Source organism: Zeus faber, assembly GCF_960531495.2.
Source record: "Zeus faber genome assembly, chromosome: 19".
In the NCBI taxonomy this organism is placed as follows: Eukaryota; Metazoa; Chordata; class Actinopteri; order Zeiformes; family Zeidae; genus Zeus; species Zeus faber.
In genome coordinates, this window is record NC_137206.1 from 14,513,953 (window position 1) to 14,529,497 (window position 15,545).

Below are 15,545 nucleotides of genomic sequence, written 5' to 3' on the forward strand. Positions count from 1 at the left end.
AGCAGGTAAAGTGACACGCAATCTGCGAATCAGCAGCATTGCAGATTAAAAAATAAATAAATGATGAACTCAATGACTTGTATACATCTCCAGGGCTGTTGATATAGGAGTATTACAGTTCTAAACACATGTTAAGTGAGAAAAGGTTTGAATGTCTGTTAACGTTTGTATCGTAGGATTGGTGCTCTACAGACATTGGTGTTTGTGAGTGCTTATTTGTCTTTCCTTCCTATACTTCAAGGAGACCTTGCCCCCTCTGTGCCACTGCGGAGGGGGAGGCGGGTCAACGGGAGGTCCTGGGGACCCCAACTGCACCCTGTGTGAGGCCACCAAGCTCATCTGCCCAGTCCCCCACACGGCCCTTTTCCAGACACCCGTGCCCGAGGTGAAGGTCTGGCTGCCCCTCACCGAGGGAACCAGGGGAGAAGAGGGAGCGCCGGCGGGGAGTGGGAGGGAGAAGGCGGGGACGGAGGAGGGGAGCGAGGGATCCGGGGAGCCTGAGGAGGTTTTGGAAAACGAAGGGGAGCAGGAGGAGGACGAGGACGAGGACGGGGACGAGGTCGGCGGCGTGCCCCCCCTGCGGGCGGGCTCCTGCGTCTGCATCGTGCCGGTCCGCGAGCCACTGGAGGTGGGCGAGAACGAGGACTGCAGCCAGGCGGTCTGCAGCGGGACGCCGGGGGCCTGCCTCTGTGGCGGGCTGGATGGAGAGAGAGATGGAGACAGGCGACGGAAAGAGGAGGGGAAAGGGGAAGGCGAGAGGACCGAAAAGACGGGTGCTGGATCATTCTTCTCTCTCTCTCCTTCTCCTCTTCCCCATCCCTCCGTTGTCGTCACCCCTTCCGGCCCGCCTCGGGAGCTCTGCCTCCCCTTGTCCCAGGGACAGACCAGGCCCGAGCTCAGGCCTCACCCATCCGAGGGGTCAAGGGTCAAGGGGCGGGAGTTTCACAGACTGACCAGCATGGACTCTGGGACTGCGCCCACTGTGACCTCCACCTCCACCCTCACCTCATTCGACCCCTCGGTATCCTCCGTGTCCGTCGAAGACCTCTACCTGGAGAAGGCCCCCGAGGCCTCCAGCGCCGAGTGTTGGGGCCAGGGGCTTTCCTGGAGGTCCAATGGGGGAAATAAGCTCCCCTCTGGGGATCTGGAACTGGAGTGTCCCCCGGAGAGCCTCCAGAGCCAGCTGGTCGAAGCAGCTCCTACCTCAGGTACGTCAGCCTTGTGTTGTGTTCCACAAAGCTTCTCCAAAGCGGCTTTCCTCAAATAACAACGTTAGTTTACGGTTTGCAGCCCATAATGTATCAATATTGGTATTGATGGAGACTTTGAGTCTCATACACTTTAAGTGACTTCCCGTTCATCCCAGAAATAACAACGATTCCGTGGAAAAGCCTGACATACTTTGCATATTTTACCTCATACTCCGTGCGGTCATGATCAGTGATTAAGTCGAGCGACCTGAACGGCAGTTAGCGAGGAATGAGGTGTTATTATTAGATGGATTTCCTGGGCAAAACTATATAGTGGAGCTTGGGTTTCAGCGCCTGAATAACCGCTCCGACGGGCAAACCAGAAACATGTTTTTATTGAAATGGTGTCGGTCCTTGCGAGTTCGGATCCTGAGGGTCGGCATGTAGAGCAGGAATAGGACACCGTGTGATGAGCCGGGGATTGGAACCACGATAACCGCCCATCAATACTAGAGTGTGTGCGTGGATCTGTGTGTTTGTATGCCTGTGTGTGTGTAAGTGTGTGTGTGGGTGTGTGTGTGTGTGTGTGTGTGTGTGTGTGTGTGTGTGTGTGTGTGTGTGTGTGTGTGTGTGTGTGTGTGTGTGTGTGTGTGTGTGTGTGTGTGTGTGTGTGTAAGTGCGAGCTGTGCTATTAACTTTGCTCCTGTTTACCCAGAGTTCCAAAGGGTTTGGTGAATGACCACAGCTCTTATTAAAACAAGATGTTTCAACACACACACACACACACACACACACACACACACACACACACACACACACACACACATACACACATACACACAGACACACAGACGCACACACACACACGCACAGACACGCACACACAGGCACACACACACACGCACAGACACGCATTCACACGCACACACACACAAACACACACACACACAAATGCATGCACACACACAAACACACACAGACACAAAAAACACACACGCACAGACACGCATGCACACACATACATACACACACACACACACACACACTCACACACACACGCACACACACACACACACACACACACACACACACATGCATATACATACAAACAAACACCACACACTCCAACACTTTTTTAGCTAGAGTCACTGATGAGCGCCGATGTTAATTACACCCTGGCTCCACCGTAAATAAACATTTCCCATCATGCCGCGATGGAAGATGTTAAGAGGACTTCCCGTTTATGCGGCTTTAAGGTCAGTTTGAGGTGAGAGGTTTCACCTGCTCATTAAAAAAACACCAGGCAGGAGACTCTCAAAAGCGCTTTCCTTGGCCAGTAAAGTAGAAGGTCAATTTTAACTATGACCAGAACAACAGGAAACCGCCGGGAGATGGAATCTCGTGGAATAAAGTCTCTCATCATCTCACAGGGCTTGCCCTGAATTTATAGTTGAGCTCCAGTTGTGTGCGAACATCTCTTATGTTGCATCTATTCCTAAAAACGTCAACTCTTACCATTGACTAAGCTCAATAATTACCTTTACAAAGTGATTGACATGTTGGAAAGGTGTCAAATCAGAATAAAAGCGAACAAGCAGAGCAACCCTAACCTTAACCCGACCCCTCAACCCATGTGGTGGGAATAAATCTATCATTTCTTTGATTTGGAGATCTTAGATTTTAGCCCAAAACAACAACCAAAAAAGCAAACAAAAAAAAAAAGGCAAGCGGCTATTCCAACAGCCCGGTGTTGAGAAAAGCGTCTGGGCAGTGAGAACGAGAACGGGGAGAAGCGATGGAATCCAGCAGCAGACTGCGCCGAGCTTTGTTTTGGAAGTTGCGGTGAGATGACATACACATGGTGTTCCGGGAAAGAGTTCTCAGATGGAGAACACAGACGTGTGTGTGTGTGTGTGTGTGTGTGTGTGTGTGTGTGTGTGTGTGTGTGTGTGTGTGTGTGTGTGTGTGTGTGTGTGTGTGTGTGTGTGTGTGTGTGTGTGTGTGTGTGTGTGTGCGCGAGCGCGTGCGTGTGCGCGTGCGTGTGTGATGATTTTTGTGGCTGTATCTGCTGTGAGTGTAATATGTGTCTTCATACGTCTCCATCTTTGTGTCCACGTGTCAATCTGTGTAACATATTTTATTTTCTCCCTTGATAAATTGTACAAGTTCCAACTGTCCGTGTAATCCGCATTTGTCTACACTGTATAAGCCGGTGCCGGTGTGAATAAATGAAGCATGAGCCGTGAGTCACGGCAACGCTTTGCTCCTTAGGTTGGATTAAAATGGGAACCAGAAGCCCAGCGGCCCACGGGTGGAAACGGCTTTCTACATTTCCTCATCTGGATTGGAGTGCGAGTGTATTCATACTGTTGTGAAAAGGCTCGTGTATAACAACGCAGGCGTAAAGCCCTCGTTCTATTAGCAGTCTGGGTGTGAGGTGTTCTATTTACGCGGAAGATCATTTGGGATGGATTAAACGTCTCCGAAAACAGGACGGGTGATTAAAGTGTGATTTGAGTGTGGTGTTGAGGTGTCATTCGCTAGCCCACGTGAGTCATTTACTGGCCCACTTTATCGAAATGGCTCATTTCCACCATATTTCTCACACCCCTGACAGCATGCTGATCGCTCGGAAACCAAAGCGAAGTGAGATAATGTGACTGTGTGGACTTTCGTCGCGAACGCTGCACAATTAGGCGTTAAGTATAGTACCCGTCGTCATGATGAGAGATGTTTATTTATTTCTGATTGGGACGATCATGCTGTAGCAACTCAGGTGTGTTGAAAGCTGAACGTATACTTAGTGTATTTAGCATAGTTGTTATGCATTCACAAGTTGTGCTTAATATGTGTTCTAAATATATTTTTCATGAATTTTTGGCTACTTCTGACAACAGAAATAACACACTTTTAACAAGTGTACTGGAGAACAGCCTCAGTTAGATTTTTTGAAATCATTTTTTACACTTTTATTATTTTTATTATATAATGTGTAGTATTATATCTATATTGTGTATATATATTATATTTTATATTTTGTATTTCTTATTGTATTTCTTGTCTTGTGTATTTATATTTTTTTAATTTTGAGGTTTATTGTATATTGCCAAAAGTGCACTTACATTCCACAGTGTACTTACAGTGTATGTTTATGACATAAATGAATAAATAAATACAAATAAATTAGTACACGCAAATGAATAAACGCCACATTTAAAGTAACTTTCAAATGTATGAATGGGTATAAATTTACATTCAACGCACTTTATGTACTAAAAAATTTATTTTTTCACTTGAGAATGTAATGTGACCCTTTTTGTGTGTGAATATTCGTGAATTTGTGTGTGATATTAATATCTATCTATCTATTTATCTATCTGTCTATCTGTCTATCTGTCTGTCTGTCTGTCTGTCTGTCTGTCTATCTATCCCTCAGGTCAGGTGACAGGGAACCACAACACCACCTTCATCTCCAGCGGTCAGGTGATGAACTTCAGCGGCGATGTCATCGTGGTGTACGTCAGCCAGACGTCGCTAGGCAACGAAGAGGGTCCGGAGGACGACTTCGGGAGCCCCGTGCAGGAGCAGGCCCACGACGCGGCCCAGCCCCCCTTCCCGAGCGGCCCGGCCGCGCCGGGGGGTTCGGCCGGCCCGAGCCCCTCCTCCCCGGACGCCTCCACCCTGCCGGTCCAGGAAGCCATGGACCACCAGCGGCCGAGGGCCAAGTGACGGACGGGCCGGTGGCTTGAGGGAGACATTTCTGGGGAAGGGGGGGGGGAAGCGGTCGCCGAATGACCTTTGATTTTTTTGTTTTTTTTGTTGTTGTCGTTTTTATTTTACCCCAGAGGGCCGTGGAACAAGGGCCGGACCTCTTTCCAGGACAGTAATCGGCTCCCGACACATATCACTATTTATTTAGATATAAAACATCAGCGTTGAACTTTTATCCTTGTCATTGTGAAAGGGGGGGGGGGGGGGGGTCTAAAGGAAATCTGCTTATAGCTCCCGGTAGAAAAACCTTTAAACAGCCAGTTGTTATTTTGCAGGAGAAGCAGAAGTCATTTTAACCTTTTGGAAACTGTCGGAAAAAACTACCGAAAGTTTCTTGGTCCCCGAACAAAAACATCAGTTCCAGAAACTCGTCCCATTAATCTCGAAGTGCCTTTCTCCTTCTTCCCATGTAAATTGGAAGTCATTTTTTTTTTTTTTTTTGTTTTTGTATTTTGATTGGAATCCCCCCTAATTCCAGACAACGACGGGGATTTTCTTTGTTGGAAACTGGATGTGGGTTGTGACTGAAGTGCTGGAATCTGTTGATGGTCTTGTGGAAATGACGTCCAGGCACCGAACGCGAGGCGTCGGGATGGGTTTTTTTCGGCTCAGGACGGGTGGTGGTTGTATAATATGAATATAATGGCTTTTCCATCCGGAATTTTGCATCAATGGTTATCCGTATAAAAAGTAATTGTTGACGCGAGAATTTTAAAAACATGATCCCAGTAATGACAAGTGTCTTGAATGCTGGTAAAGTGGGACGGATGGAAAACGTTTCGGGGGGAACTTGTGTAAATGTTGAAAGCTGTTATGAGAAACGGTGAGACATCATAATATTGTGATTTCTTAAACTGTTATGAGAAGTATCACATTAAGTATCAACAGAAGGTGAAACAGAGTCCACATTTTCAATGAAAGTCCCACTTTTTATGTACAATTTTAATGTTCTTTTGCCATCTTGAAAAAAAACCTTTTTTTTTTTTCGCATTTTTTCATTTTTATTTTCAAATAATAAATGATTAAATCCAGGGGACTTTAATCCAGGGGATTAATTATTAAATTTACACCGATTGTTTTTTCTTCCTATTTTGGTTGGTGGGGACTTGTTAAAATAGCCCTTTCATGGTATTGAGACACGTCCAGTTTTGGTACGATCTATTGTTCCTTTACCTTAAAAAAAAAAAAAAAAAAAGTCTGTTCTTATTGCCACACAAGGGCAGTTTGTTTTCTTTTTTTTTTTTTTTTAAGAGAAAATGCTATGCATTTGTTAAGCTATATTTGTCCTTTTTCTTTTCATTTTTGTGTTTAAGACTGAATGAAGAAAATCAAAATGATTCTTTATATTTTTCAAAGTAAATTGTGTGTGTTGATTTATGTCAAACGATGCACATGTGACGTCTGTGTACAGTATATTTTATAAAGCAAAAGCGCGACATGATCTTCGAACCAAAGTTTAATCCGTCTCGTATGTTCCGTCGCCTTGTGTTTTACATGTGGTTAAGTGGCGCCAATAATAGCGGACCAAGCACGCACATTAAGAAAGGATTCCACCACATGTAATGACCAACATATTGAGTGAAATCAAAAACAACAAGAGATATTTGTATGAAAATTAAACATGCTTTTCCAATTTCGCTTTGGGACGACTGCCTTTTTCCCCCTCCTCCTGTATTTAGCGGCTTCTCAATGTCAGCGCTCCTATTTTTGGATGGTGAAATTACAATGACGTGAACGCGGATTCATCTCTTTCTGTGAGGCTATAATCAGCGTAAACCAACGCAAATTACACATGCGGGGCGGCCTTCAGCCTCTGTCCGCCATCCCGACGTTGACGGACAGACAGGGAGCCTTTCATCGGGCCCCAAGATGGCCGGCAGCTGCGTGGAGCGTCACGTAGTGACCACATGAGAGGAGCCAGCAAGTGATATGTTTAGACCTGGATTTGGTCGGGGAGGGTGAATGGGCTTCATTTATTTGACTTTTTTTTTTTTTTTTTTTTTTTTTTTTTAAAGCTGTTGTTCTTGAAAACAGGAAGTTGTGACTGGGCTCCACATGATTTACATGAGGCCCACACAGCCAGCAGGGACTAACCGTTCAGCAGGTAAAGAGCTCCCGGTTTACTGGCGTTAGAGGGCTCCCTCTGGTGGCCAATGGATGTAAGACACCTGGACGGTAAAGACACGTTTGAAATTCTAACCCTCAATTCCAGTGAATCTTGGACCCCACTCGGACTATTGTCAAGGTGTCCTTTTCCACATTTTGACATCTATAGATAGAAGTTAATAATTGATGGAAATCAAGAACATTCATTTCAACAAGCGGTAATGCGTAAGATTATTTTGTAAAAAAAAAAAATCCCATATTGCTGTACTATCGCACTATTCAAGGTATCTCCATGGCCAGGGAAAGCTCGTGGGTGGATGCACGGATGGAGGGATGGATGGATGATGGCAGGAAGTTCATAAGGATCGCTTTGGCATCGACTTTCCTACAACAAATGGGAAGGGGGTGGGGGGGCTCAGGTTTGTATCCACAATATCTTTAACCTGACACCCACAGCTCGGGCCAGGTGATTACCCACATCCTCCTGCGGAAAACACCAGAATCTCCGCGTCAAATCCTCGAGACACCTCAACCGTGGAACCGGGTTTCCAATGTCACAAGCTGTCTCCCATCCCCCCCCCCCCCCGCTTTTTGCACCGTCATATACTGAATTGAGTTATCAGATCTTTTGAAGCTTCCTGCCGTTGAAAAACCAACTCTGGTGCAGGACTTGATGGTCCTTCATGGGCCTCGTTTCTCCACGGTGATATGGTACTTCCTGTCATATTTTCTAGATTGTATTTAGTCACATCATAAAAATGGCAGCATATAAATTGATTAGAATAACCTTAAAAACAAAAGAAAAGCTGTACACCCAAAGCTTTAGTAGATTACATTTTTCCTTATGTTTATTTAATATTTGAACGTTTTTTCTTTTTGAGGAAAATCCCCATGAAAAACATTGCTTTCTGGGTATAGAGGATATTTTTCTGTGAAATATTTTAGCATAAACATACTTTTAGAATATTATTATTATTATTTTTATTATTATTATTATTATTATTTATTTATTTATCCATCTATTTATTTATTTATTTATTTATTTATTATTATTATTTTTTTTTTACAAAGTGGGACCCATTTTCAACCACAGTATTTCACATATTGCACAAAAACCTGGCTGCAAAACACATCATTCGGGGGTAAAAAATTCTCACTTTCAAAATATGCCTTTCGGAATGCCTTTTCCACAGACCCCCCTGAAGAAAGAAATCATGACTTCACGGTGACACGTGGCACATTTCTAACTCCATATGAGGTCTTATTGAACGTTTTTCACACTGAATGAAGGGATTCTTCAGCCACTTTTGAGAAATACTAGAAGTCATTTCAGTAGCTCAGAAAAACAACATGTGACCCATTAGTGGTTCTGATCCCTAAATCGATTTGTCAGACTCCGATCAATGAGTCCTTTTTTTTATTTGAGGGACTCGTCTCAGAGTCCTGCATTAAGCATAAAGGGCTATTCCACTGTAAATCTCTCTCACTCTCGCTCTTGTGCTCCCTCTCTCTCTTTCATTTTTTTTTTTTGCCCATTTCTCCGGCTCAACTTTATATTTTGGTGTGAGCCGGGAAACGGCACCCTGAAAGAGGAGTGCTTTTTAGAAATATTCCTCCATTTATCCGGCAAGCCACAGAAATGCAGGCGGTCAGGTAAGAAACAAACTGATCTGCACCGGAAACCAAAGTGTGTGATTTCAAATGTATTTTAGTAGTCTTGTCAACTCGATTTAACCGCTAGATAGACAGGGTTTGCAGTTTAAGGACAGTCGGGGGGTATCAAACCTGTTTTCAGCTTGTTTTAGTCAGTAATGCAAACCAAAATAGGCTGGACAAAAAAAAACCCAAAAAACAATGGACAATGGACACTGGAAAAAAAGTGCAATCGGAAAAGACCAGGAATCTTAAAAAAAAAAATGCAGTGTCTTATCTCACTTTATCTTGGCCTCTACGTGTCCAAATCTATCTGCATTTTAAGAAAAAAAACCTTTCGTGGACTGGAAATGACCACTGGACGTGGTCATTTCCAGGGTTTTCATGCTTCTTATTAAAAAAACATCCAACCCCACTGGCAAAAAATATATACGTTAGAGTTTTTATGAACTTCCATTTCAGAGTTTTTTTTAATTATTATCCAAAGTGCAATAATATCATTTGAAATGTATCATCATGTGCAGCCTCCTCGACAAGAGCAGCACACTCACACATACACTCTATATATATATATATATTTCTTTCTTTCTTTTGAATTATTAATGCAGTGCTGGCACCACATTGGCCTATAGCGTCATTCCTCTCTATCTGGCTCCTCTCCAGGTCGCTGATCTTCACCAGTTGGTCGTCGGACGTGCGTCTGGATGGGAAGACGGCCATTGTCACAGGAGCCAACACCGGCATCGGCAAAGAGACGGCCCTGGACCTGGCCAGGAGAGGCAAGCATGAAAAACGCTCACCGTTCAAAGAATGTCAAGTCATTGACCTGGGGGGTTTCAAATGGCATCCATGAAAGAACTGCATGGGGTCCACAGCCAATTTATGTTTGTTTGTGTTTTCGTTTTTAATCTGAAAATATTTATTATATTTTTACATTTTTTAAATGTATTCTTGAAAAAATAGTTAATATATTCCCCCATTATATATTTTGTTTATAAATATATATATATATATATATATATATATATATATATATAAATGTAGTTGCCGTCAGCAAGGTATACGTTAAATGTAATATTTGTGTACTCTAAAATTGGGAACCATGTTGGGGTTTACTATAGGCAGAAGAAGAACTTTTTATTAAATCCTGTCTTTAGATTTTTTTCGGAGGGGTCCATAGCCAGAGCTTCTTCTGCCAAGGAGACAATTGCCATAAAAAATGAAAACACGCTCACACACACACACACACACACACACACACAGCCACACACACACACACACACACACACACACACACACAGGCAAGTATAAAGAAAACGATCAATCCCTCCAGGGGCGCGGGTGATCCTCGCATGCCGGGACGTGGCCAAAGGCAAGCAAGCCACGAGTGACATCATGAAGGAGGTGGGCGCAGCCAAGGTGGTCGTCGGGAAACTGGACCTGGCGGACACCAACTCAATCTGCGAGTTTGCCGAGAACATTTATAACAGCTGGGTGACACACACACACACACACACACACACACACACACACACACACACGCATGGACACACACACACACACACACACACAAACACAAAATTGTAATAATACTGTCAGTGAAAATAATGACAAATCTGAAGATAATGATATAGTTATAGCTAGGGATCACCTCTTCAGGGGTTGTTCTGCGATAATGACCGGCTGGCTGCACGTCATCCCTCTCCCTTATTACAAGGCTGCTTTTTTAGATAAAGGAATCCATTAAGATGGAATGTTGCCGCCGCTGCAACAACGTCAACTATTCTCCTCACAGGAAAAGCGTCATCCTGCACATGGCTCCCCTATTTACTGTTGTTAATGTGATATTGGACCCATCCCCATTGCGCTGTGGTTTCAGTTTAGGGTCCCATGATGTCACCGCTAGCTGGTGTGAGCATTAGCATGTAGACGGGGATCACAACGGTCGTTATTAACAGATCAGCAGATTCAGAAATAATAACTGACTTCTTTATTGACGCTGTCGCCAATCACAATCGAGTATTCCATGGGGCCGTGTAGTAATACCATTTAATTTGATTTTTCAGCCGAAAAGGCCCTTCATTACCTTATCAACAATGCGGGGGTGGCCATTTGCCCTTACTCCACCACCGTAGATGGCTATGAGATGCAGTTTGGAGTCAATCACCTGGGTAAGACGTCATCCTCCGTCCTCCGTCCACTCCCTGAAAATACGATTCCTTTTTTTTCCCCCCCTCCTCTTTCCACCGTCTAACCGGCTCCGCCCGCCTCTCCCGCAGGCCACTTCTTCCTGACCTTCCTGCTCCTGGACCTGCTGAAGCACTCGGCCCCGTCCCGGGTCATCAACGTGGCGTCGGCGACGCACACCATGGGCCGGATCAACTTCGACGGCCTGAGCAGCGAGAAGGGCTACCACCCCGTCAAGGCCTACGTCCAGAGCAAGCTGGCCAACGTGCTGTTCACCAGGGAGCTGGCCAAGAGGACCGAGGGTACGAGGGCGCGGCGGTGGGGAAAGAGGGCGCGCGCGCACACACACACACACACACACACACACGCACACACACACACACACACACACACACAAAACAGCGTCTCTGCCGTCTAAACGTCTCGGGCCCTGATCTTCTGCTTCCCGTCCCTTGCTCTCGCCGTGTCGGCGGCGTGGAAAATGGATCCGTGTGTCGTGAGGGTCTCATGCCTCAACCTCAACCGCTCCCGGGGCCAGAGACGAAGCTTGGATGAGGCGGACGGAGGGAAACGACGAGGCCTTCCCCCAAACAGGCGTGTCTTTCATTTTTCGGGGGGTCTGCTGGTTGCAGCGCGGCCCTCGAGCTTTAGCTGCGTCTGCACGTCAGTGTGTGTGCGTCCTCCTTTGACTTCGCTTGTTGGCGTCCGCTCGCGCAAACGTATGACTTTTGATTCATTACGATCGCCGTCTGTCTTGAGCCGTGGAGTGAGACAGGAACATACTGAGAGTGAGACTGCGGGAATGCACCGCGGTCCAAATAATTATGCAAATTATATTTTTCTCAGATTTTCCTAAATAGTCGGTGCAAATGACAGTCAGTATAAGTTTCAAGTCATCAACCTTTACGGTATAATTTAAATGTTATTGAACAAACCTCCCAGTGATAACAGTATTTTTTTCAAAAATAAAAAACTCTAAATGCACTGTTCCAAATTATTATGCACAACAGAGTTTCAAAACATTTTATAAGTTACAAAGAACTGAAAATGGTCATTTGTTGAATTTGCAGCATTAGGTCATCCTTACTGAAATCAAAAGCTATTTCAATCAAAAACATCTTAACAGGCCAAGTGACATGTTAACATAGGACCCTTCTTTGATATCACTGTCAAAATTCTTGCATCCATTGAACTTGTGAGTTTTTGGAGAGTTTCTGCTTGAATTTCATTGCAGGATGTCAGAATAGACTCCCAGAGCTGCTGTTTTGATGCAAACTGCCTCCCACCCTCATAGATCTTTTGCTTGAGGATGCTCCAAAGGTTCTCAATGGGGTTGAGGTCAGGGGAGGATGGGGGCCACACCATGAGTTTCTCTCCTTTTATGCCCATAGCAGCCAAGGACACAGAGGTATTCTTTGCAGCATGAGATGGTGCATTGTCTTGCATGAAGACGATTTTGCTACGGAAGGCACGGTTCTTCTTTTTGTACCATGGAAGAAAGTGGTCAGTTAGAAACTCTATATCCTTTGCCGAGGTCATTTTCACACCTTCAGGGACCCTAAAGGGGCCTAGCAGCTCTCTCCCTATGATTGCTGACGTCGCAGCCTTGTTGGCACCTGGTGGCCATCCACCAACCATCCACTACTCCATCCATCTGCACCATCCAGGGCTGCACGTCACTCATCAGTAAACAAGACTGTTTGAAAATGAGTCTTCATGTATTTGTGGGCCCACTGCAACCGTTTCTGCTTGTGAGCATTGGTTAGGGGGGGGCCCAATAGTAGGTTTATGTACAACTGCAAGCCTGTGGAGGATCCTACACCTTGAGGTTCGTGGGACTCCAGAGGCACCAGCAGCTTCAAATACCTGTTTGCTGCTTTGTAACGGCATTTTAGCAGCTGCTCTCTTAATCCCATGAATTTGTCGGGCAGAAACCTTCCTCCGTGCCTTTATCTGCACGAACCCGTCTGTGCTATGCACATCGTACAGTACGATGATCACCATTAAGTTTTTGTGAAACATCTAATGTTTTCATATCTTGTTCAAGGCATTGCACTATTTGAGGCTTTTCGGCAGCAGAGAGATCCTTTTTCTTTCCATATTGCTTGAAACCTGTGGCTGCTTAATTATGTGGAACGTCCTTCTTAAGTAGTTTTCGTTTAATTGGGCTCACCTGGCAAACCAATTATCACAGGTGTCTGAGATTGATTTCAGTCCAAAGAGCCCTGAGACACAATACCATCCATGAGTTTAATTGAAACAACAAAAAATGTCCAATTTGCATAATAATTTGGAACGCGGTGTAAAGTGCAGCCATCCAGTCATTACCTCAAAATTACTCCCTTCAGACCTGATCAATTATTGCGATATTAGGGCGATAACGACTGTCTGGCTGCACATTATCCCTAACATCCCACAACATCCCTAACAATTTTCAAAATTGTATTTCCAATTATTGTTTCAAATAAAAATCGAAACAACGTAGTCTATTCCGTTCTCTTTTCCTTTATTTTTTTTTGCAGCCTATGTGCAAATGTTTCCATTCCTTTACGATTAGGGAAAAAAAGATGAAAAACAATACAGATAACGTTGCTGGATCATCGCTAACACTAACTGGCGCCCACAGCCGAGGGCGTGACGGTCTACGCCGTGGACCCGGGCGTGGTGAACTCGGACGTGATGAGGCACATGCGGCGCCCCCTGCAGGTGATGTTCAAGAGGTTCAGCCTGCTGGTGAAGAGCCCGGCGGAGGGGGCCTACACCACGGCCTACTGCGTGGTGACCCCCGAGGACCAGATGGTCACCGGGGGATACTACAGGTGTGTGTGTGTGTGTGTGTGTGTGTGTGTGTGTGTGTGTGTGTGTGTGTGTGTTCTGCTTCATCTAATCATATTTTTTTTATATAAAAGGACTGTTGTTATGGTAATAATAAAAAAAAGGAAAGAATGTTCTTGGAAATAAGTCCCCCCCCCCCCCCGCCGCCGTAAAGACGGATAACAGAGCTGATAACTGAGCTGCAACCGTGTTTTGAGTTGTGCCCGTGCACGTTCGATTCCCTTCCTTTGACCGTTCCCTGTCCCGCCTGCAGGGACTGCAAGAGCGCGGCGTGCTCCAGGGCCGGCCGGGACGACGGAACGGCACTCAAACTCTGGGCCGTGAGCTGCCACCTGCTGGGCATCCGCTGGAGATGATCACACAAACAAACAGACCGACAGACACGCACGCAGGCACACGCACACGCACACGCACGCGCACGCACACACACACACACACACACACACACACACACACAGCTACAGTATATCTACAGCATATATTCAGATACATGGTGTGTATGCATGATCATATAATGTATCAAACATTTAAAAGTGTATCTCAGGCTTGTAAAGGTCATGATGAAGGGGTCGTTGGGCAATTGTGACGTTTGTCCTTATTTTCTGCTTTTGCTGATGGTGATGCTAGACGACTCGCAAACGATCCGTCCGCGGCGAACAAATCTTTTGAAATGAATCGCGATTTCCGGAGTCGGTCCGGCAAACGTTTGTTTGTCCTGTTTGCGACTCTGTAACTCGGCACGCGGGAGGTTCACCGATCCAAGCCACGGGCCCAGAGGGCTCCTTAAGTGTTGGATTCAGAGCCTACGACCGTGAACCAATTTTCAAAAGGAGAGACGAACATTTCATCACTCACACAGTAGCGGTTCTTGGTGACAGTTCGATTAAAGTCGAATTCACATCATGGGGAAGTAGAAAATAGACAAAGAGATAATCATAAAAAATTCCCAAACATCGCCTGCGTCCATTGTATCCGTAAACCCCCTACTATACTGTATCGAGGCCTATTTATCATCACTGTGGAATTTGAGTTGTGGAAATAGGTCATGGGTCATTTAAATGCGAGTCCAGGAGTCACGTTTGGATGTGAACAGGTTGTGGAAGGCTCCGCATGTCGCCGGAGGCCAATCAGCGAAGTAGAGGACAACATACGCTCTTGTTTTGTCAGTGAACACCACGTCATAACTGTCATCAATGACTTTTTTGAGCTCAATAAATGACAGCGCGTCACTTCCAAACCCCGGTGTCGTTTTCATTTCGGATATGAAAAAGATACGTTGGGTATGTCCTGACTCCTGCAGCAATTTCTGCGTCAAACATTAAAGCAGCACTATGTAGCTTTGTGGTATTTGGGATTTGGGACTTGGTGCCCCTACAGTTCCTGAGTGCCATCGCGCTTTTACCCCGCTGTCGTAAAAAGTGGTCCGGTGTAATTTATATTACACCGACAAATTTGAACCTTATCCGTCGCGTTTCAACAGTCTATGTTACGTACAGTAGATAAAATGCACACCTAGGTGACAGCGCTCCCAGCCTCTCAGCCCACGGCTTCCCCGGAGCCGATTGGAGAGAGGCCAGGGGGCGCGGGGATCGCTGACCCCCTCGTACCGGTGTAGGTACCAGATGTGCTCGGCCCGTCAGATTGGCTCGCACACGCGAGTCAGAGGGTGAAACAAGTCCTGTGGCGCAATGAAAGCGAGGGCCAGCGAGCGCCGGCTGCGAGGTGCGGGTGCACCACTGGGCGGTTGGGATGGAAGAGGTGCCATTCGTCAAGTCAGTGTACCATCAAAATGATTTTGAAGCT

At 45.6% G+C, this 15,545-nt stretch overlaps 2 protein-coding genes across 2 annotated transcripts in view; both read left to right on the forward strand.

Annotated features, from left to right (window-relative positions):
• The window catches only part of tnfrsf11a (tumor necrosis factor receptor superfamily, member 11a, NFKB activator), a gene marked incomplete at both ends in the record, with an annotated part of 10,710 nt that extends 5,791 nt beyond the window's left edge, over positions 1 to 4,919 (forward strand). The window contains 4 exons of the mRNA XM_080020381.1: positions 1 to 5; positions 242 to 715; positions 878 to 1,208; positions 4,627 to 4,919. The exon at positions 1 to 5 is cut by the window's left edge and continues 45 nt beyond it. Of these exons, the coding sequence (XP_079876507.1) occupies positions 1 to 5; positions 242 to 715; positions 878 to 1,208; positions 4,627 to 4,919 (1,103 nt within the window). The remainder of the gene's footprint in view (positions 6 to 241; positions 716 to 877; positions 1,209 to 4,626) is intronic.
• Positions 4,920 to 8,589: 3,670 nt separating this feature from the next.
• LOC307244675 (retinol dehydrogenase 12) lies at positions 8,590 to 14,210 on the forward strand. Its single transcript, XM_080019940.1, has 7 exons — positions 8,590 to 8,720; positions 9,384 to 9,499; positions 10,054 to 10,209; positions 10,787 to 10,891; positions 11,000 to 11,209; positions 13,534 to 13,726; positions 13,996 to 14,210. The coding sequence occupies exons 1-7, from the start codon at positions 8,707 to 8,709 to the stop codon at positions 14,096 to 14,098; spliced, it is 897 nt and encodes a 298-aa protein (XP_079876066.1). The 5' UTR covers positions 8,590 to 8,706; the 3' UTR covers positions 14,099 to 14,210.
• The last annotated feature ends 1,335 nt before the right edge of the window (positions 14,211 to 15,545 follow it).